Source organism: Pristis pectinata, chromosome 24 (assembly GCF_009764475.1).
Source record: "Pristis pectinata isolate sPriPec2 chromosome 24, sPriPec2.1.pri, whole genome shotgun sequence".
Classification (NCBI taxonomy): domain Eukaryota; kingdom Metazoa; phylum Chordata; class Chondrichthyes; order Rhinopristiformes; family Pristidae; genus Pristis; species Pristis pectinata.
In genome coordinates this window covers 22775415-22799969 of record NC_067428.1, presented here as the reverse complement: position 1 = coordinate 22799969, position 24555 = coordinate 22775415, and the positions used below count along the sequence as shown (strand labels likewise).

Below are 24555 nucleotides of genomic sequence, written 5' to 3'. Positions count from 1 at the left end.
TGGGGTAAAACCATAACAGAAGACAGAGTAAAGTGTCACAGCTACAGAAGAAGTACAGTGCAGGTAGACAATAAGGTGCAAGGTCACAACAAGGTAGATTGAGGTCAAGAGTCCATCTCATTGTACAAGGGAACCATTCAATAGTCCTATCACCATGTGACAGAAGCTGTCCTTGAGCCTGGTGGAATGCGCCCTCAGGTTCCTGTATCTTCTGCCTGATGGGAGAGGGGAGAAGAGAGAATGACCCCGGGTGGGTGGGGTCTTTGATTATGCTGGTTGCTTCACCGAGGCAGTGAAAGGGGAAGCAGAGTCCATGAAGAGAAGGCTGGTTTCTGTGATGTGCTGGGCTGTGTCCATAACTCTACAGTTTCTTGCAGTCCTGGGCAGAGCAGTTGCCATACCAAGCTTTGATGCATCCAGAAAGGATGCTTTCTATGGTGTATCAATAAAAAAAATGAGTGAGTGTCAAAGGGAACATGCCAAATTTCTTTAGCCTCCTGAGGAAGTAGAGGTGCTGGTGAGATTTCTTGGTCCTGGCATCTACGCGGTTGGACCACGACATGTTATTGGTGATGTTCACTCTTTGGAGCTTGAAGCTCTCAACCCTCTTGACCTCAGCACCATTGATGTTGACAGGTGCATGTACACCACCCCCTTTCCTGAAGTCAATGACCAGCCCTTTTGCTGACATTGAGGGAAAGGTGGTTGTTATGACAACATGTCACTAAACACTCTCTCTCTGATATGTCTGATATTTCGTCTTTGAACTAAGATATTTTCCAGTGAAATGTTAGGAAATAGAAGCTTTTTATTCCCAAAGCAAGCTCTATTTTATTATAGTTCCTTGGCCACTGTCTCAAGTTGCAGCCTATTTGATCCTTTGCTGTGGTTGTTACCACATCACATTCCCATTTCAAAGAATGCCTACTCCACCTCCATAACATCGCTGAGTTCCACTCTGCTGAAGTCCTCATCTGCAATTTCACATTCTTGTATTCCAGTGTTCTTGCCCACAGTGTTATCTTTGAATCAACTTAAAAGTGGTAACTCAAGAATTTGCTGCTCTTTCATTGCTCCGGTGTTTAGTGTCCCATGTTACCTCCCAGCATAAATGCTTGTTTTAAACTTTTCATTAAGATCCCTTTACATTTTTCCTATATCAACATTTCATCTTCACCAGCCTGGCATGAAACTTTGGCCTCTTCTACAAATTGTTGATTCAATGACCTTGCTTTTAGCAGTCGAGGCTTTGCACTCTTAATTTTCTTCCCTGAATTCCCCTACAGCAATAAAAGTATCCTTCCACAAAGCTCTTACTCATCCATCTGGTTCTTTTTGTCTGTATCAATATTTTATTAATTTATGCTCATCAGTGTACCTTGTGGTATCTTGTCATAAATTGAAATAGTTGCTAGAGATGAGAGAATATTATGGTCAGAGTGCAGTATGATAGTTTCAGTAAAAGCAGATATGTCAGAAGTAGAAATGCTAAAAATAGAATATTGGTAAAATGCCTTTGGGGGAGACGATAAAAAAAACAAAGAAATAGTGAAAGATTGAAAATTATTCTGATTGGAGCACTAATTCTGGAATATTAATTTAAAATTTTTAATTATTTCCAGATGCATATATTGAATTAGTAAATCTATTATGAGGCTTTGCTGTATGATTTTAAAAATGTTAAACCTTGGCAGTATAATTATTTGAATTTCAATAAATTGAGTGTTTGACTCCAGTAAACACAACCTTTATTGGCAGGTCAGATGATGATAATTGACATTAATTATCTTAGACTGGGTTAGTTCTTGGTTTGCAAGATACAGCACTATTTCTGTAAAATTGCAAGGAAGCCAGATGTATAGGGCTTCAAATTTACAATGGTTTGCCTGACGCATTTAATGAGATCAACTGGAATAGTATCTAACTCTTGGAATGGTGTATGCTTATGTTTAAGATGTCTATTTCACTTTTGAGGGAATGCAATACTATGTGAAACTTCAGTAAAATTTCAATGTATGTACATCAGTTTTTTCATCTCTTTCCCCCCTCCTCCCTTCCCCCCCCCCCCCCCACACACACACACACACACACACACACACACACACACACACACACACACACACACACACACAACTGGTAACCTTTGTGTCCCTGTTCATCACCCTCCAGCAACTCCCCTACCCCCCCTCCTTTTTTTCTGGTTCCATCTGCCTTTTTTCCCCCCCAAGTCTGCTTCCACCTATCACTCACCTGCCTTTTTCTCCCAAATGGACCCCTCCCCCCTCCTCCCTCCCCCAACTGGCTCCATCTACTTATCCTTCACCTCTCCTCAATCCACTTACCACCGACTGGCCCCTCTCTCAGCCCTCCCTGTCTTCTTTATAGTGTTCATCTTCGCTCTCCACTCTCAGCTCTAATAGAGAGTGTCAACCTGAAATGCCGACAATTTCTTTCACCCCCTCCACGGATGCTGCTTTACCCTATGAGTTTCTCTAACAGTTTGCTCTTTGCTCAAAACATGACATTGAACTGTGGAAAAAATTCTCAATGGTGTAATTTGTAGCATGTCTGCCATGTGGTATCAGGTAAAGTATTATTAATTGTTGATGGTGTTTGGAGGTTAAGCAACTTGATGATGAATCAAAAATATTACGTTGCATAAATTAGTTAACTACTTCTAAACAAAATAATACTAAATGAATCCAGTCAGTTCATTTGGAAGCCTTATTCAATAAGATTCAGTGGATTTATTCCAGGCTCTTTTTCCATATTAAGAGTGTTATTTGTGATTCTTTGGTTTAGGGCAGCAGTCAGTCAACAGTTGATGCTGTAATCTTTAGCAGGTGGTAAACAGGAGAAATATTCATCATGGGATAAAGATGGTCCAAATAATTATATCCCTGCAACTTCAGGAGATGGCAGATAAACATCTAAACATGGAGATTAAATATTTGCAGTTAGTAATATAGCTTTTGGGGTGCAAAAATGGATTCTTATAGTTTGACTTGCCATTCTATGGACGGCATGGTGTAAACTTGTAGTCGCACTGTTGGTACAGAGCAAATTTGACACACAGTTAAATCAAGTCATTTCAAATCTCAATATTCTTTTAATGATGTGGTAAGTTAGTTATTGCCAGTCAACCTCACTGGGACTGAAATTGAACGACTCTAAGTGTGCAATCTTATTTCTTCAAATTTTGACTGTTGAGGATTATTTTTAAAGTAGATGCAACTTTTCTGTCCAGAATTTGAAGTGACAAAGGTAAATGAGCAAAATATGACCTTGGTAGCAATGGGATTTGAACATCTGGGGGGTGTGTGTGTGTGTGTGTGCAGACCATACTAGTTGCTCCAACTAACTGGCACAGTAAGCATGCTTTTATGTTTGAAGATCCTACTTAAAAGTGAAGGTATTGGATGAAGTGGGCCTAATTTCTGTCTAATTGCATGTTTCTGCATTTAGTTGGCATTTTGCAGTTGATGGGCAATAGCAATATATTGCAGTGATTTGCTGGCAATTTGTACAGCTGACTCATAATAAACCACATCCATAATAACGTAGAATAATTTTTTAAAAATGTGATTTCCACCCACCCCCCCCCCAAAAAAAAAAGATTCAGTAGCTTACTTTGCACTGAAATCTACTGCTAAATTTCTTGAACGGAGGGGAGAAAATTTCTTGAGCCTGACTGTCTAATATTTATTCTTAGTTTTGTACAAAGAACTGAGCCTATCATTCCCCTCTTCCATGCTATATGCTTGATCATGATCCTAAGTGAACAATTCTTAAATAATAGCAGGATAGTTTTTGCAACTTGATATTAAGAAGGACACAGTGCCAGATGTCAGAGTAAATTTGTAAAATTACCACTGAGGAGCTGAAGTTTGGGCTCCTTCCTCTAGGAATATTGCTGTGGCATTGTGGAGTGCACAGCATCAATTCTTTAGGATGCTGTGAGGCATAAAAATGTACTACAAAGGAAAATTAGGTTGATTTTCATTAGCAGAGAGATTACAGGTGATTTAATTCAGATCTTTAAATATGAGAGTTGGGGAAGAACGAGTATCTTGTGAGAATCACCCTGTTGTAGGAAAGACGTGGTTAAAGTGGAAAGAGTGCAGAACAGATTGACGGGGATGTTGCCAAGACTAGAGGGCCTGAGTTATTAGGAGAGGTTGGCCAGGCCAGCTCTTTATTCCTTGGAACATAGGAAAATGAGGGGTGACCTTATAGAAATCTTTAAAATTATAAGAGGCATAGATAAGGTGGATGGTAACAGTCTTTTACCCAGGGTAGGGGAGCCCAAAACTAGGGGCCATAGATTTAAGGTGACGGGAAAGATTTAAAAGGGACCTGAGGGGCAACTTTTTCCACAGAGGGTGATGACTAGATGGTACAAGCTGCCAGAAGTGGTTGAGGCAGGTACAACAGTATCATTTAAGAAGCACTTGGATAGGTACATGGAGGGGCGGGGCTTAGAGAGAATGCAGGAAATTGGGACTAGCTGCGTGGGCACCGTGGTCGGCATGGACTCACTGAGCTGAAGGGCCTATATCTGTGCTGTATTGCTCTATGACTGAGTATTCAGTTATTTGTCTTTAATGTTCTGTTAGCATAACTGACTTAAAAGAAATCTGAAAGCGATTTATAGATTTGTTACCCCAGTTGGATGCATCTTCATAATGTCAGTTATAATGTAATTTGCAATGCTTGTAGTTACCTTTGTAGTGTTTTCATAAGTAATTTAATGAAATATTTAAACCTTCACTTGCACTGAACTTGTGGAATTGTTCCCTTCTAGGTACAGGAGAAAGTGGCAAGAGCACATTTATCAAACAAATGCGGATCATTCATGGAAGTGGATATTCAGATGAAGATAAACGGGGTTTTACTAAGTTGGTCTACCAAAATATATTCACTGCCATGCAGTCGATGATCAGAGCCATGGAAACGCTTAAAATCCAGTACAAGTATGAGCAAAACAAGGTAACTTTCTAAAATGAGAAACAATTTTTGTTTTAATCATTAGAGTAATGTGCACATAACTGGTGGCAAGCTGCATTCCTTGCCATTTAAATAAGTCTAAACATTGCCTCTCAATTTTAACACTTTGAATAGTCCAATTTTTAAAAAAAAAATGCCTTTATATATTTGTATATATTAGGAGACCAGTTGAACTGTTGAGTCTGCTCTACCACTCAATAAGATCATGGCTGATCTGAATACAACTTCAGCTGTCTAATCCGTGTAACCTTTCTAGAATCTATCTAATTTTTTAAAAAAGTATGAAGGACTCTGCTTGCACACCCTTTAAAGAAGAGAGTTCCAAAGACTCTGGGTCCTCTGAGGGGAAAAAATGTCTCTGTCAAAAATTAACAACCCGTTATTTTCAAGCCATTGTATGATCCATAGTTTTAGATATTTCCCTAAGAGGAAACATTCTCTCCACATACAACCTTGAGGAATTTTGATAGGGTGATGTATTTCAATTAAATTCCCTCTCACTGTTTTGCATTCCAGCAGATACAAGCCTGGTCTGTCCAGTCTTTCTTCATAAGACATCCCACCCATACCAGTTATTAGTCTAGTAAGCCACATCTGAACTGTTTTCATAGTAGTATCATCCTTCCTTAAATAAGGAGAACAATAATATGCACCAGATGTGGTCTCACTTTTGATTCATGTCATTGAAGCAGAACCTACTTGTGTATTCAATTCATTGAGCAAGAAGCAATGTTTTTAGCTTTGCTAATTACTGACTGTACCAACACAGCCTTTTGTGAATCACACATTAGGCCACCCAGATCCCACTACTTCTCAGCTCAGCAATCTTTCACGATCTAGATATTTTTAAAATTTTGTCTGCCAAAATGCAGTTTCTCATTTTGCCATATTATACTCCATTTGCCAGATCTTTGCTCATTAGATCTGGACAGTTCTCCCAATGGTCATTTCCTCTTCCCACAGGAAATAAGGAACTTGCAGCTGCTTGCTGCCTTGACAAATTAACTGAAACATTTTAAAAAAAAGACTTGAGTGGCTACAGATATGCCTAATATTTCTAAGTCAGATAAGCAACTTGCAGCTGTTTCAAAACAACAATCATTGGAAGTGAAAGCATAATTACTCTCAGCTATTTTTCGATGCACATGTGACATTGTTGTAGTAATCTATTGACTACAGAATGTGTAATTTTGTATTTGCATTGCAATTGCTGGACCGAGAAAGAGATCTGAAAATACTGCCATACAATATATTTTGATTGCCTTATGTTCTTCTGGATCAATGTCACTTTGCGTAAGACTTAATTCCACATCTCATGTAGCTGAGGAGACTGGTTTTTCTTACCCAAATAATAATTTCCTTGAAATTTTGGTAGGCCATTTTATTGAATCACTTCGTAATTTGATACAGCTTTGGAAAACAGTTCAGAATAAAGCACATTTGGGCTAGAAATGTACATTGGCCAGACCAGTAAAGGAGGTTTCCATTTCTAAAGGGCATTAGTGAGCTGTGGATATTTACATTTGAAGAGTTTCATGTGTGTTTATACTTTTCATGGTCTAATGTTTCAGTAATTGTTATTTGGTGTGATATATACAATATCTTTATTAGTCACATGTATGTCGAAACACAGTGAAATGCATCTTTTACCTAGAGTGTTCTGGGGGCAGCTCACAAGTGTTGCCACGCTTTTGGCGCCAACGTAACCCGTACGTCTTTGGAATGTAGGAGGAAACCGGAGCACCTGGAGAAAACCCACACAGACACGGGGAGAACATACAAACTCCTTGCAGATAGCGGCCGGAATTGAACTCTGGTCGTTGGCGCTGTAATAGTGTTACACTAACTGCTACACTCCCGTGCCTGCCCAGCAGCAGTTGTATGGATTCTACAGCTGAAGAAATTTCACCAGAATCATTCAGAGATTTACTGTAGTATAGAGTTAGATCTATAAAAGGTACATATAGGCAGATAAGTATTTATCGTATTACATCTCACGTTGCATAATTATTTTGTTGCAGATTGAATTGGCTATGTATAGAAATGTCTGCAAATCTTGTAGCACAGAAGATTAGTTATTACCCTGCAGGATGTATAGCTGGAACAAAATATATATTCAACGAATTTGTCCCTAAAATAATATAGGAGCCATGAAACTGAAGTCAAAGTAATTCAGAACTTTTTACATACTTTTGTAAGACTGCTGACCCAGTTGTGTTCATTTTTTTATTATATTTTGTAATATGTACTTTAGTTCTGTAATCATTCTAACTTGTACTTAAGAACAAAACAAAATTCCACTTTTGCTAAACTAATTCCTCTCTTCGGGAGCTTCGTGAGTCCCTTTTTCACTGCTCCACCTCTGTGATCTCCTCTGCTTCCTCTCAGAAACTATAATACCCACTTGGAAGGAATGAATGGTAGCTTGTGTGAGAATTGTACACCTGCTATAGCTTTCTGTTCAACCTCTAACACAAATTTAGTTGTTGCTCGGTGTGCTGTTGTCAGAATTTACTTTTTAAGTTTGAAGAGCATGTTGGCAGATTATTTGCATTTTTTCAGTTCCATCAGTCTTCTATCTATCGTTATCGGTCACTATTTCAGCTTAAGAGAAGTATTTAAGTGTCAAATGCATAGATCAGCACATCCATACACCCTTTTCATTCTCTGCCCTTCAGGCATTTCTTGGATTCACGTGCACTCCTCGGGTCTCAAGACCTCAATGTTTTTGTTGCTCCACATCAGACCACCTTATCTGCAAGTTGCACCACATGCCATTGTGAAATCTGGCTTTTATTTTGAATTTTCCCTCATTTCAGTGGCATTTGGTACATTATGCCATTCTAAATGTTAGTATTAATTCACCAGGGCTTCTCCTTGCCTTTTTATGAGATGAGATCAATAATTATAGCTAGTCTTGAAAGGGTAGTGTTTTGAAACCTTCCAGTGCTTCGCACCATGTGGGATAAAACTGCAGAAAACAAATCCACTCTGCTTTACTTTGGTCACTTGCTCAGTTGAACTGCGATTTGACAAGAACACTTAAGGCACTGCACTACAAACAAATAAAGTAATTCTTGAATATTTAAATCTTTTGTCCCCAAGTAGTCTTGTGCTTTCACAAACTTCTCGTTTCAGCAGTTTAAATATGTGGCATGCTACCAAGTAATTCAGATTATTTATCATGTGCTTAAACTATAGATTACACCATGATCAAAAGAAATAGGAGCATTGGTAAGTCACAGATTTACTCTAGTGAGCTCCACCTAAGTAAGATCTTAACTGATCTACCACCTCAAGTTTACTTTCCTGACTTACTGCCGTATTTCTCGAGTCCCTCAGCGTCCAAAAATCTGTCAACCTCAGCGTTAAATATACAAAGTAACTGAAAACCCACAGCCCTGTGGAGTTGTGACTTGCGTAGTTTCACCACCCTCTGAAGAAATTTCTCCATTTCAGTAATTCAGTACAACTCCAGTTACCTGGTACACTTGGTACTTTGGCTCCATGCTGGCAGATTTTCTGAATGAATGGATATCAGTCCTATTAATACAACACACTTTTAATTCACTTTTTAATGTCATACAGCAGAATCGTAAATTTTCCAGTGAACTGGTGAATTTAAAGGGAAGATGGGAACAGGGTCTTGGTGAGTTTGAAAGGAGTGCAGAACGAGGCCCCAGCACATGGGAAAAGAGCACAACAGAGAGAACCCAACGAGCCAGATGCCAAACAGTAGGATAGCAGATTATCAGAGTGTAACTATGAACGATCGGTCTATTTTCCTGGGACTATGTTCTGTCATCCTGAACTCTGCAGACAGAGAAACAAGTTTGTCAGCAACTTTCCTTTTCAAACCCTTCACAACTTTGGGGTTTCATTGAGATTAACAATTGTTATTCCAAATTTATTCCTCAACAAAGATGACACCCTGATTCCCAGGAATTAACCTTGTGAATCTAAGCAGTTATGCTTTCAAGGCAATTCATTTAGTATAGCAACTGAAACTAATGTTTTTTTTTGCTTCAGATTCCAGCATCTGCAGTCTCTTATGTCAATATTTAAGAGGCATCTTGACAGGTACTTGAATGAGCAAAGATATCGAATTAATACTGGCAAGTGGGATTAGTATAGATAAGCATGATGGTTGACATAGATGTGGTGGGCCAAAAGGCCTGTTTCTATGCTGTACAACTCTGAATCTGTAACACAGTATTTCAGATGTGGATTTCCCCAGTTCTGGATGCAAGGCTTCCCTATTCCTATACTGAACCCCTGTTTAATTTGGCCAGCTTGCAGTCTTCATCCTGATTACTTGCTGTCGTTTACTTTGTTTAGTGAACCAATGCATTCGGGTCTGTCCGTCCCCATACACCAGTATTTGTACATCTGTATGATTTAAAAATTAAGCCCATCATAGCCCACTTTATCCACCGTTATTTTCCATCTGCTCTCATTCACTTAACCTGTCTATAATCCTTTGAAAGGTCTTGTTATCACAGCTTACTTTCCAAGGTGGTCTTGTATCTTCAGCAAATTTGCATGTATTGCCCTCTTGTCTTTTCTCAATTATAGATACAAATGATAGCACTGAAGGCTTATTACTCATCTTCAAGGCACCCTATTAGTAACTGTTTGCCAACCTGAGAATTGCATATTTATTTCTATTGGTCCATAGCAGTTACTCACCATGTTAATATAGTCTACTCAATCTTATGAAGCCTCATTTTTATACAAATCTTCTGTGGGCTCTTATCAAATGCATTTTGGAAAGGCTACATCTACTAGTTTCCCCTTGGGTAACCTAGTTATAATCCTCAAAGATTGATTAAATGCAATTTTTTTGTATGCCCTGTAAGATGCCATTCATGGAGTTCATCATTTTATAGGTTGCTGTTACTTAATGTCTAAGTTAACTATATTGTATACTAATAATCCCCTCTGGGAGCGCTGAACACCTTATAGTAGAATTACTGGTTCTTTGCCGAAATTTTCCAAGATACCAATGTATTCAGTACTTCCCCTCCTTACCTAGATCCATCTATCACTTGCCAGCTCTTGCTCCACTCCTTCCTCTCACCTTTTTTATATACTGGTCATCTCCCCTCTACATCTCAGTCCAGATGAAAGATAGCGACCCAAAATGTCGACTGTCCTTTTCCCTCCATGGATGCTGCCTGACCTGCTGAGTTCCTCCAGCATTTGTTTGTTTATTCAGTACTTATTACATCTTCAGAAGGGATGCATTTCTGGAAAATGTTTCATTAAGCAAAATTCCATAAATTGAAAAGACTAGGAAAATGTATTATGGACCAAGGATTCCAATGTGAGAAGAGTGATACTACCTATTTATTGTCAAAAATAGCTTTGTAAATCACTTACATATATTTCAGAAGTTGGAAGTTCATCAAAAGAATACTGTAAGTGCTTGGTTTGTAAGTGCGCTAAATAGTTAACTATTTTTGCTTCTGATTGTTTGCATTGCTAATAATAACCACATTAAGAGGGGCGTAATTTATTTGGTTTGTTATAGGCCATTTAATGTTCTGAAAGAGATATCTACATCTCTTTAAACCTAAGGTTAGGAAATTACTGGAATTTCCTGATCATACATTTTGTATTGTAATCATCTGAATTATTTCATTTCCCACTTTTAGTTCCTACTTTTAAAAGATGGTTTTGGACCTGAAACAATTGGATCATCAGATGACACTTGCCAGCTAACCGTGAGCTCCTTGTTATCGAGCAATGTAGTAAATGGATGACAATGTTAAACTCTTTTGCTTTTGGAAAGATCAGCTGTGAATTTTTTATATACACTTAATGTAAAATCTGAAGTGTTAAGGAATTGGATCCTAAGCCATCAGAATTCTTTTTGCTTCCTCCTCAATATCTTTTGAATATTTTATTCGTGCATGGGATACATTAATTGTTGGAGGCCATCATTTATTGCCCATCCCTATTTCCCCTTAAGCTAGTGATGAGTCCACCATTTTGAATGATAGCAGTCATTGCACTGTAGGTACTCGGTACTTTTAGCAGTTTCAGCAATTACCTCGATGATGAAATGCTGCATATTTCCAAGCAATGGTGATAGTGGCATTGCCACATCCTTGCAACCTTTGTCTTTCAAAATGATAAAGGTCATGGGTTTAGGTGGTGGTGTCAAGAAGCCTTGATGGTTGCTGCTTTTAGTGTAAATGCAGATCAGTGTGAAAGCAGTAAATATTCAAGGTGGTGGCTGAGGTGCCAGTCAAGTGAGAGTTGAGTTATTGGAGCTACACCCATACACACAATTAGAATGTGTGGGTGTGTTTCTTTACTTTATTGGCTTGCCTTGTAGATAATAAAATGGCTTTGGGAGTCAGATGGTGAGTTACTTGCCATCAATACCCAACTCTTGTATCCACAGTACTCGCATTTTTTTTTCATTAAAATTAACTCCAGAATATTGAAAGGATATTTAACAACAGTAATGCTATTGATTGTGAAGAGATGTTGGATTCTTCTTGTATTGGTCATAGTCAGCCACTTCTGCAGCGCAGATGTAACTTACTGCTATCAGAGCAAGCCTGAATGTTGACTAGTTTGTACTGTATGTGGACACAAACTGCTTTTGTTAATTCAGTAGTTGTGAATAGACTTCATCACTGTGGTCAACAAATATCCACTTACCTTGTGATGGAAGGAAGGTAATTGATGAAGCAGCTGAAGATGGTTGTGCCTGAAGAACTTTGCAGCCATGTGCTAGGGCTGAGATGATTGGCTTGTAATTACCATAATCACATGTACACTGAGCTGGTGTTTTCAGATCAGGAACTGCAGGGTTTCTAATTATTCTGTTCCATTTCAGAAAGCTTGTATGGTTTGATTGCTTAAAAACGTAAGAATATTTTTTAAATATGGGTGGTTTAGGATGGTTCCCTATTGTGAAAGATCCTACTGTCTTTAAAGAAAACTTTGCACAGGCTTGAAACTTGCTGAATGGGGCCTGCCACAAAAATATGCCATTGTCGTACACCCTGTACGTATGAATGAACAGTTGGGGAAACTGACAGGATTGATGGATTTTCTGGCTGCTGCAGAGGTTGCAGGCATCTTCTGCCATGTGGGAACAGGTTACTTCCACGTGCCTTTTCTCCCTGAGCTGCAACAATTGGGGGCTGGGTTGAGCTGAGTTGATTTGGAAGCACTGAGCAGACTTGCTCGTACACTGAGTCAATGAAGCTGGCTGGCGGCCACTCTTCTCGCACCTGCTCACTCCCTCATCACAGCTACTTCTCTGATCCTCTCCCATGCATTGTTTTTCATTTCCAACTTCTGACTAGTTTGGGTTATGATCAGTTCTCGGGAGCCCTGTCTTAACATGAGGGCTGCCTGTATCATCTTCTGTAAAGGTAAATTTACTGGTTGACAGCATTCACGTTCCATTACTAATGTTTCTGTGTCAAAATTTAAAAAATTTTTGGGAAGTTTAACAATTATTAAACTGTTTAAGCAATGTGTAAAACAAAAACAACAAATTTTAAGAGCTTAATTAAAATGATATAGCAAGCACAGTTTAAGTGTCACTAAACTTGTTTTCAGTTTCATAGTTGTAAAAATGTCCATTAAAGTGAATGGGTTTGTGGATCCTTGCCAAATATAACAGTGAAAGGCTCTGCATGTAGACTCCTCGTAAATAATAGGAAATTCCTGCAAGTAGGTGGTTCACTGCTGGACTTCAAGTGAACTTCATCAGTGAATCAGCTGGAAAATTATCAGGTGAACTCGGCCAGCAGATTTGGGACTTGCATGTTTGTGCAGAAGTCCCAAGCATGATGGTACATGCTGAGAAGTGCTGGCAAGCTCCAGCCCTCCAGAATTGCTATATTCAAGTGGTATGGTTAAAGGGAAACCCAGAATTCCAAAGAAAAAAAGATGTAAAGTCATTCATTGTTTAATCTTTATTTGTACTGTTTGCATGAATGCCCTTACAGTAACTGTAAATTCCTGCCCCAGCTTTGCTGTGGCAATTTAACATATTCTTTTTTAAAGTCTCACAGCAGTTGGGTTTTGGTAATTGTGGAAAGCAGTGCATTTGATGATGTGAATATAGCTCAACTGCAAATTTGAGAATACTGACATGTTTGATGTTTGAATTCCCAATGTCATTCAACTACAAATTTATGGGAATGCTAACATCTTTGATGTTTGAATTCCCGATGTTGCTCAGCAATTAGTAAAACACATCTTTAGTTTTGAAACTATTTCCCATGATTTTTTTATTCACGGCATTAACAGTTGGTGTTCAGGGTCAGTAGCCCAGATAGGGGAAAAATTACATGAAGCACTGCATAAATCAGTGACTACTTGGGAATGGTGAGGACTACCATTTTTGCTTTAAATGATGTCTCCCTTGTCATTTGGGTAATACTTCATGTTTGCCATTTAATCTCCAAGTTCAAAACCTCTCTAGGACTTGCTGAAGCCCAGTCTTCCCAATGATATTTCTTTCCCATTGTTGAAACATTCATCTTGACCTGCAATGGTTCCAAGCTCATCTACATTCTACTTTAAAATTATTGACTCCGTTTTCAAGTTTCATCCCTAGATTTCTCCACTACCTTGTCCATTGCTATTTCTATGACTACCCTTGAGCTTAAAAGCCTCTGAGACATGTACACTTTTCTGGTTCTGGCCCCTTGTGCATTCCTGATTTTTAATTGCTTGCCTTCAGTAGCTGTGCTTACAGTTGCATACTCTCTAAGCTCTGGAATTCCCTCACTAATTTGTTATATGGCTCTGCAAAATTTAGCTCCTTGAACTCGCTTTTGTTCATACAATCCAATGTCGCCCTTTATGATTGGTGTTAAATTTTGTGAATGCCCCTGTGATAGTTCTTGAGGAGATTTATTTTCCAAAAGGTGTTACTTGAATGCAAACGGTTAACTTCTCATGATTTAGAAGGAGGCCATTTGACTTGTTGAGTTTATGCCAGCTCTCGGAGCAATCCCACTAATCCCATTTCCCCTCTTGCCTCCCTGTAACCTCTTTAAGAGAAATCCAATGTTCATAAGAATATGCAGACACCACACAGAACCAGGGGCTGGGATTGATCCCAGGTCAGTGGGGCTGTAAGGCAGCAACACTACCTGCTGTGCCATTTTGCCCCTCGACAGGGTACAGTGGCAAAGCATTACCAGACCAACATCCAGAGGTCTGACTGGTCAGCTAAGGGTCTGAGTTTGAATCCTACCATGGTAACTGGGTGATTTTAAATTCAAAGAATTAAGCAACTCACAATTGAAACTAAAAGCCTTTTGGTTCACATGTTCTTCAGGGAAGGAAATCTGCTATTCTTGCATGGATCCCAGCAAAATAGATGCTTCTAATTACCCTCCAACATGGCAGAATGAGAAACTCAGTTCAGGAACATCTAGGGAGGCAGTAAATATTAGGCTGCCAGCAGCAACCACATCATATGGCAGCCCACAGGAGTTTATTTTACTCCTCTCAATACCCTACACTTATGCTGCTCTCTTTTTGCTTTTTCCCTCTTGTTAGATGGGTGCAATCAAAACACATTCTTTCCAGTTAAGGAAATGATACTTATCAGTAGTCAGGGAAGGGATAGACAGGAACATGTGATGGCACCACCTGGTGCTGGGTTATGTCAAAATAGCAGGTTACTGTGGAATCCCATGGAATAAATTATCAGTTTTAGGTTGCACTTATATATGGCTTGTTATACAACAGAAGTTGAAAACCAATTGTTTGTATTATTTATATTTTTTATTTTGTCAAAATTATTTATTTTGCTTCAAAAGTGCTTAATCACTAGGACAGTTTTCAGAGCGTTCGTGTTTCTTTCTGGATTATAATGTTCCTTTGAGTCTTTTGATTTGGAAGATGGTGTTAAATGCAAATAGGTATAGATACTTTTCCTGTAAGATCAATTTTGGTCTTCCATTCATTTTGTAATGGAGGGCTAGGACTTGTTCATCATTTTTAATACTTGATTCCTAGATGTGGGCATTGCCGGTAAAGCTGCAGAGTCACTAGACTACTTCAGAGGGCAGTGATGCATCAACTACTTTGTGGGTGTGGAGTCGTGTATAAACTAGTCAATGTTACCTAAAGAAAATCAGTAACCAAGCTAGGTTTTAAAAGCAATTTTGTGCCAATTTTTTTTAAATTTCCAGTTACCTTTTAAGCAGAATTTAAATTCTGCAGCAGTCAACTTTAAAGCTCCTGCATTACTAGTCAGTAAAACAAAGCACTTCTGTTTTGGCTATATTTTTAATTGATCACCAGTGACAATAATTGGGTTTGAAGTTGAGGATGAAAATTTGACTGAGAAAGAAGTAGGGAATTTAACCCCTGTTAACTTGACTAATTTTATTACTTTAAATACATATTGTTTAAGGTTGACCTTATGGAATTGCTTACTGACCTAACTTAAAGAGGGATCAGTCAACTACTGTAAAGTCCCAATTTTGGATTTGTCCAGATTAAATCTCTTATCACTGAATAAATAGAGTTAAAGTACAGTTCAGTCAAGAACCTGGGTTTATGAAAGTCAGTAGTTTAATAGCTAAAACTTTTAGCTTTGAGCAAAATTGTAAAAAAAAAAGTTGTCGTCTCCACAGTGTATTTGCCTGAGAAGATAACTGTGAGATTCATGATCCAGGAGCTAAAGTCATGAAGATGCATCTATTTTGGCAATAATTCAATCAAAAATCATATTGAGTAGTACTTGGGAATATTATCAATGTTTGAGGAAAGGACTGGAGTTTGGGATTTTTACAATGGTGGCATTTACATGAGGTTGGAATGTGTCAGCCATAGCAGTGCCTAACCATGGGGCCAAGAGAGAGGAATGTATTAGGGTAGGGAGTATCTGCCTTGATTGGTCTGAAAGAAAAGAGCCTTAACTGCTCATCCCACATAAAGAAATTAACATTGGTTTAGGTAAAATGTAATTGATGCTTTTCTTTTGGACTCTTGGGGGAAAATGTACAATAGATGATTTTATATTGATTTTGGTGAGGAACCAAGTAGAAAAATTGTTTTTGTTTTGATTTCTAGGCCAATGCACAATTGATTCGAGAGGTTGACGTAGAAAAAGTAGCATCCTTCAGTAGTCCATATGTAAGTGCAATAAAGACTCTGTGGAATGATCCAGGAATACAAGAGTGCTATGACCGAAGGCGAGAATATCAATTGTCAGACTCTGCTAAATAGTAAGTACGTGACTTGTTTGGACCATCTTGGATAAAACCAGGATATGTGATCCTCCTAATTTAACTGATCAAGGAACATAATCTGTGAATGCTTTTAAGAGAGGTGTATGTATAATGTTGTAAATTTATATATTTGCAAGTGTTTAGGTTAGTTCTTGTGTCATTTTAAAACAAATTAATGTTTTATCTGGATCATGAATTTGACATAGTGAAATCCAACATGATGTGGAAATTTATAAATTTGGACTAGTTCAAACATTATTTCACTTCACTTTATCAGAAATTGGATATTGCTACCATTAGATTCCGTTAAATTCCAAATAAAACTTTGAAGTAATACAATTTGATCTTATCTTCAGATGATACTCAAGAATGAAGAGTGAAATTGTTAACAATAATTATTGACATTCTAAAGTTTTCCTTGTTGTCAGTAATGTTGGGCACAAAAGCTTGAAGTCATTTTCTACAGTTTTCTTTCAGAAGTAAAGCTGCCTTATTCCATTTTGCCTCAATTTCTACCTATCCTTCTCATTTTCTGAAGAACTTCAGGTGGAGTTTCATTAATGCCAGATAAGCTTAAATAGTAATTATGCATGTGTGGACTTCAATGAATTTTAGTAATTATTCACCTGTGTAATCATCACAAATTAGCTGTTTCTGGTTCCATCCATCATTTCCAAATAAAGGGATCACTCAAGTAGTAAGGGCGATCAGTTTCCTTTCTCTGAAGTGGGGGGCTGCTTTTGGTTTACTGACATATGTTACACTTTTGCATACATGGTGATTTTCATTCAGAAGTAGCACAAAAGATTTCATAAGTGAAGGAATCGGCCTCAAAAAGCAATAAGAACATCTATTTCCAATAGCAGTAAAGTTCATTTAAAAGTTATGGTGAGTAAATAGTTATTGCAACATCGTGATTTGAACTTGGTGTTTCATTATCACCAATTAAAAGCTGATTTGTTGACTTGTGCTTGTCTAGTCCAGAGATAGCATTGATTTAATGCCTTCAAAAAACAGTTAAATTAATTCTGGATACTTTTAGTGCTACAAAAGGTATTTTGTACTCAGTGCGAAAGTAAATTCTTTGAATTCTCACTCCTGAGCAGTCTACATGTAGTCAGTAATTTGGTCTTATGATCTTGGGAAATATTGAAATTGTATATACAGTGGTAATACATCTCCAATAATCTGCTATCTGACCATACGGAAATCCTGAATGTGAGTTAATGCCGAACTAAGTGATATGTACAATTCCCACTCATCCAGGCCCTGGTTTCCCATGCTCTCTTCCATTCACCGGGGCCCTGTTTTCCACAGATTTGAGTTTTTCTAAAGCTCAGAATTTGTATTTATTGTGATTGTTTCTGCTTTAAAGTAGCTAGCCTTTGAACTGATGAAGTAGAAAGGAAAGTTAGTGCGGGAATGGTAATCAATGTATTGTGCCATCATTATTTTATATATACCATGTAATTAGATTTTGTTGTCTTTTAGTGTGATAAAGGAATTCCCCTGTAGCCCATCCACTCTAAAGTATTGTCAATGTAGAACTTATTTCATATCATTGTCCTTATTCAGACCAATTTGAAGCAATAGTTTGAAATTGTCCTGCTTGGTTGAGTAATGTCCTTGTCATTGGACCATGACATCACACTCTCAAAATCTTGTCAGCTATTATGCAATGGTCACTCCATAATAAAAGAATTCACTTGTAGGTATCTTCTACTTCTCAAATGGAGTGGCAGCAAGTCATCCTTGATCCTGATGGACAGCCAGAGGAGGAAGAGGATTTGCTGAAACTTGTATTTGAAAGGATGAAAAATTAGATAAAATTCCCTTTTGGGCTTCTCCATTTACTTAACATAATATCTTCAAGGTAACGGCCAGCTGTGATGGAGTTGGCAGTGTGGCTTCTGTTAAACAATGCATGTAGATTAACAGTCCTGAGGATCAACTAACTGTAGTCTGGATATTACCTGTGCAATTCTGAAAGATGGGGAAATCACAAGGAAGTAAATTTTGCCACCATATTTCTTAATGAAAAACGTAGCCCCTAAGGAAAGCATGTTGATGAATTTGTCTTTGGAGCCATCTTGTGTTTTCATTTTTGCATACATGCTTTTCTCTCTTTGTAGTTACCTTAGTGATTTGGATCGTATATCAGATTCTGCCTATCTCCCAACCCAACAGGATGTTCTTAGAGTTCGAATCCCAACAACAGGGATCATTGAATACCCCTTTGATTTGCAAAGCATCATATTCAGGTAGGTGGTTTCTGAAAAGTTGTGATTTTAATATAATATGTTATTTTGGGTTAAAGCTGGTTCAAATCCACGTCCGGAAAAGTGAAGTGATCCACTTTGGAAGATCGAATTTGAAGGCAGAATTCTTAGCAGTGTGGAGGAACAGAGGGATCTTGGGCTTCACGTTCATAGATCCCTCAAGGTTGCCGTGCAGGTCAACAGAGTTGTTAAGAAGGCGTATGGTGTGTTGGCCTTCATTAGTTGGGGTGTTGAGTTCAAGAGCCGGGAGGTAATGTTGCAGTTCTCTAGAACTCTGGTTAGACCACACTTGGAGTATTGTGTTCAGTTCTGATCACCTCATTATAGGAAGGATGTGGAAGCTATAGAGGGGGTGCAGAGGAGATTTACCAGATGCTTCCTGGATTGGAGAGCATGTCTTATGAGGGATAGGTTGAGTGAGCTAGGGCTTTTCTCTTTGGAGAGGAGGAGGATGGGAGGTGACTTGATAGAGGTATACAAGATAAGAGGGATAGATCAAGTGGACAGTCAGAGACTTTTTCCCAGGGTGAAAATGGCTAACATGAGAGGGCATAATTTTAGTGATTGGAGGAAGATAAGAGGGATGTCAGAGCTAAGTTTTTTGCACAGAGTGGTGGGTGCGTGGAATGCACTGCCAGCAGAGGTTGTGGGGACAGGTACATTAGGGACATCTAAGAGACTCTTAGATAGCCACATAAGTGATTAATAAAAAAAATGGCTGTGGGATGGAAGGGTTAGATAGATATTAGAGCAGGATAAAATGTCAGCACAACATCGTGGGCCGAAGGGCCTTTACTGTGCTGTAATGTTCTGTTCTAAATTATTTTTTTAAAAATTCAAGAATGATTTTAAAAACTAAGTTAACTTTGATAACAAAGTTTATATTTGTGGTAGTTTGGACATATTGCTGTAAAATTGTCTGTAGTGCATATAAGTAGGCTAAATCAAAATTAGGTCATTTGGTTTACAGTAGTGTTATTTTTGGTCTATCTCTACAAGACATCATTTGTCAAACTGGTAGGTTGACAGGTGCTGAACACGAGGGACTAAATGAACTTGACAGAATCTTTTTCTTTACAAAGATGGTTACTATTTGAAATTCCGTTGTTCTTTGACCTGAATGCTCTTCAGGTATTAATTTTCAGTCTATATTTTGTTTTTAAAAACCACTTTCTTGTCAGGAAAAGGTGGCGTGCTTAATCCACTTTCTTTTGTGGTCCTTTTTATAATGAAAATGGGTTGATAGCACTTTAAAGTTATCTTGTAAATGTCAAAATACATGGTCCATTGACCCCTACTTAAATAGCACTTGAAAGAAGAGATTGCAGGACCTTGAACCAGATTTTACCATTAGAGAGTCTTAATCATTCTGCTGTCCCTTGTGTTCACACAAAATTTAAAAAAAAAATGAGTTCCTTCTATAATGTAATATAAAAATGCAAATTATTTACAACATGAAATACATTTTTAGAAAGTGCCAAAACATTTTTTAAAAAATTGACTATTAAATACTATGATATTAAGTAACCTTTTTGTAAATGAAGATGATTATCAGCATCATGGTAAAATGATATTTAAATATTCACACCACTGCCACCACCCATGCCCTCTCAAAAATTTCATTCACCATCTCTACTGCACCCTTCCACCCCCACTGTTCTATTTCCAGTATCACTCCCATATCCCATTTAACTTTTGTGTGATATATCCATAAGATCCATCTTTTTGTTCTTACAGTTTTTTCTCGGCTTTTTGTAATCTGTTTGCACTCAACAGCAATCAATGGGTATTGAGAAACCTGCTTTAACTTTCTGATCCATGTTTCAATCAATCATGTCCAAAGTGCTTAGCCCTCCATGGAAGTTTGATCTACCCAATTGATTTTCATCCTTAGAAATGGAAAATCAGTTGAGTAGATCAAACTTCCATGTCTATTCTTTGCTAATATTTGTGGCCTTCAAACCATCCCTCCATTCTGACCCACCAACGAGACACCAGTTAAAGTAAAATGATAACATTTGCATGCTGTAAATGAATCAACAAAAAGTGATTTAAAAACATCCCAAGGCACTTAAAGTCCTTCTAAATGAATCAGCTTTCCAATTGCACTTCTTCCATTCTGCAATCAGTGTTCATAATGTGGTCTCCTCTACACTGGAGAAATAAAGTGTAGATTGAATGATTGTTTTGCCTAGCTCTTGCGTTCACTTTGTAACGGCATATCAGACAAGCCTGTTGCTACCACTTTAATGTTCCATCCACTTTCGCTCTGACCTATCTATCTGTGGCCTCTTGCACCATTATAATATGGCCCAATGTAAACTTGAGAAACAGCACCACATCTGCCCAGGCATTTTGAAGCCTCCTGGACTGTATTGAACTCTAACTTCAGGTAATTTGCTTTCTCTGTTTCTGTCATAACTAGCAGTTTCTGCTGTCATCCATTTATAATATTGACTTAATTTTTCTCTCTCCATTAATACAGCCTGACAAGCTGACTTGTGCCACAGCCCTGCACTTTGCAAATTTTAAGTTCCATTGTTTCTGCTCTCACTCTAACTGCCTTCATTTCATGGTTTTATTTATTCTCTCCTCTAACTTGCTTTCTTGCTCTCAACCTCAACCCTGGGCTCAAACTTTCAAAGATATTTCCTTTGTATCTATCCTTCCCCCACTCTTGCTGTTTAACTTCTGAGTCTTCCCAGCAATTTGTTTTTGTATCACAGTTGCTGCATCTCCAGTTTTTATTTATTTATTGTCATGGGAAACATCTTCCTGGCATTTAGCCTGTCACATTGTTTTGTATTGAATTTTATGTTTCAATGAGATATTATTCTTCAAAACTCCAAAGAATACAGTCCTAGTCTATTCGATCTCTTTTTGTGGCAAATCTGCCATCCCTGAAATCCCTGTGGTTAATCTTTGCTGTTCTTCCTCTATGGCAAGAGGTAATGGGATTGAAACTGTACACAATACCCAGGTGCAGCTTCACCATGGACCTTTACAACTGAACGAAGACTTCCTTACTCCTGTATTCAAATCCTCTTGTAATAATGGGTAACATGCTATTTGCCCTCCTGCTATATCTGCATGTTGGCCTACAGTGATTTGTGCACTAGCGCACCTAGGTTCCTTGAACATCAGCATCAAACAATCCCTCAACTTTACAGCAAAAATTCCACTTTATTGTTTGGTGCTCAGAAGTAGGAAACCTCATTTTTTTTCACTCCATCTGCATATATGCCACCCTCTCAGATTATTCGTATTTCCCTTGAAGCCTTTTTACATCCTCCTCCATAGTATTGTCAGCAAATTTGGAAATATCCTGTTTGGTCCCAAGCCAAACTGTTGACAAAGATTTTGAAAAGCTAGGGCTTAAGCACCAAATGTTGTGGTACCCACTTGTAACAGCCTGCCACTTTGAGAATGATGCACTTATTCATGATGAACAATTCTCAATCAAGTACATAAAATCCTGGACAAAACTCATACTGATCAGCAGTGATCTTTGCTCTCCTGTATGCTTCTGAAGCATGGACTATCAATGGCAGGCACCCAAAAGCACTGAAGAGCTACCACCAAGATTACCTCTGTCAAATTCTCCAAATCCACTGGCAGAATAAGCAACATCAGCTTTCTTCCCCAGGCCAACATCCCAGCTATCGAGGCCCTCATTACATTCATTCAGCTCTGATGGGCAGGCATTGCCGTTCATGTGCTCAACAGCAGACTCCCAAATTAGACACTGTTCCAAGCTCTGTCACTAACTTGTGGGAATCCCTGGCCCATAACTGTTCAAAATGAGAAGGAACATTTGGAATGGCCTCGAGTTCGTGGGAGCACCCAGAAGCCCAAGATAACAGCAGAAGGAGTGCACCAGAATGCAAAAGTCAAAATTTAGTTATTTAATAATTACAATAATTGATGCCAACTATTACCAATATCATAGTGATTTCCATTTTAAAATTGTGATAGGTTTCTCATCCATGGCCAAAACATTTGGCCTTTTTCAGAGTTCGGTTGAGCATGATTTGGTAAGGAGAGCCCTTCACCTGTACGGTGGTCAGTCCTGGTAGCTCTTGGAGAGTAATTATTTTTCGCTGCTAAATTTGCAGACAACTCTATTTGGTAGTAGAACACTTCATTCATCAACAGATAATAGAAACAATATAAATACGTGGAACTAAATAGAATTTTAAGAAAATGTTATCATTCATCCCAACTGCCTCGGTTGTTTTCTCCTGGCAAATAGAAAATCATAACCTGTTTACCTACACTGTTTTCATAGTCCTCAAACCTCTTTTGCTACATCCACCCATCTACTCTCATCTTGACTAGATAAAATTTTGACCTTAATCACTAAGCACAGAATGAGTGCCACTTCACTGTTTATAAGTTTCCCATATACTCAATTTCATACTTTTATATTTAATCTCTTGTCTGGCATCCTCAGTCAGTGGAAATTTGTTATCAACTGGCCCATTTTTTTTCATAATTGAGTTTTTGTCGGAGCACCCATAATCTACATTGTTATAATGCAAGTCCTAACTTTTCAAAAGTTTTTATTTTGTATTTCCTCAGAGCAGCGAGTCTACATTGTACCCTTTCTAAGGCCTCAATATTCTAGTTATCTTACAGGGTCCAATATTGCATTGAAATTTAAAACCATATTCATTTTATTATCAGCAAACAGTTCTTCTATGTCTATTAATGAATGAAGTACAAACAAGCATTAAACAAATGCTGCTTCTTTAAACAAATTTTTGTCACCCATGAAAATCAAACAGCAGTTTCTGAATAATGATCAGGCTCTAAAATTGTGCTGTTAAATACATAAGTCTGTTTTTATTATTTTTCAGTAAATAAAATAAGTATCAGTAAAGAAATACTAGTAGAGAAGTTAATGAACCTGAAAACTGAAATCCTAAAGACCTGATGATCTACATCCCAGTGTTTTACAAAAGATGGCTGTAGAGATGGTGGATTCTTCCATTTTCATTTTCCATGATTTTGTAGATTCCGGAATGATTCTTGCCTACTGGAAGTTTTCAAAAAGAAGTGATGTCACAATTTAAAAGAAAGAAAATGAGGAATTACTAACCTGTTAACTTGGTATCAGTAGTTGGAAAAATGCTTAATCTATAAAGAATGTAATTTCAGGATGATTAAAAAATAATGATTTGAGCAGAGTCAACATAGATTTTTGACAGGAAAGTCATGCCTAATCCATTGAGTTCTCCGAGGATGTGTTTAGTGGAGTGGATGAAGAGGAACCAGTGGATGTAGTGTATTTGGATTTGTGTGGGCCCACACAGGAAGTTGATGAACAAGGTGTGAGTACATGGGGTAGTATACTGGTGTGGATTGAGATAAAAACAAAATGCTGGAGAAACACCAGTCAGTCAGCAGTGGTGGAAGGAGAAACAGTTAACATTATAGATCCGAAATCCTCCAGAACTGTGAAAGAGGAACATTAGTTTAAGTAGCAGAGAAGGTGGGAGAGGAGGATGGGTGGATGAAGAGATTTTCCAGCAATGCTGATTGAGGGTTAGTTAACAGATAGAAAATAGGGTATGAATAAACTGGTCTTCCTCAAATTGGCAGACTGTGGTGATTGTTTCTCGGGCCTCAGCTGGTCAGTCTTTATGAACAATATGGCCAGCTGGACCATATATAATACTGAAACTATGTGGGTAGTGATTTCCAAGCAAAGAAGTTTCAAGGGGATGTAGACAAGGGGCTTCAACGTGGCAGATGAAGTATAATGCAGTGTAATTTGAATTTATCACCTTCAGTACAAAGAGAAGATACTAAGTATCTAGTAAATGATGAGAGATTGAGAAATGTTGATGTACAAAGGCATATGGGTGTTCTTGCACCTTAATCACTGTTAATGTGTGGCTGCAGCAGCCAATTATGAGGGCAAATGGTACCTTGGCCTTTATTGCTGGAGGATTTGACTATGAGAATAAAGATGTCTTGCTACCATTTCATGGGGGGGGACGGGGGGACGCGGGGTGGTGTAGTGTATGACCACACTT

The 24555-nt window shown here is 38.2% G+C and overlaps 1 protein-coding gene across 1 annotated transcript in view; it reads left to right on the top strand.

The window, feature by feature from the left end:
- Window positions 1-24555, top strand: part of LOC127582751 (guanine nucleotide-binding protein G(q) subunit alpha-like) — an 89076-nt gene that overhangs the window by 51776 nt on the left and 12745 nt on the right. Inside the window, exons 2-4 of the mRNA XM_052038323.1 lie at window positions 4805-4989; window positions 16078-16232; window positions 18368-18496. Coding sequence (XP_051894283.1) covers window positions 4805-4989; window positions 16078-16232; window positions 18368-18496 — 469 coding nt within the window. The remainder of the gene's footprint in view (window positions 1-4804; window positions 4990-16077; window positions 16233-18367; window positions 18497-24555) is intronic.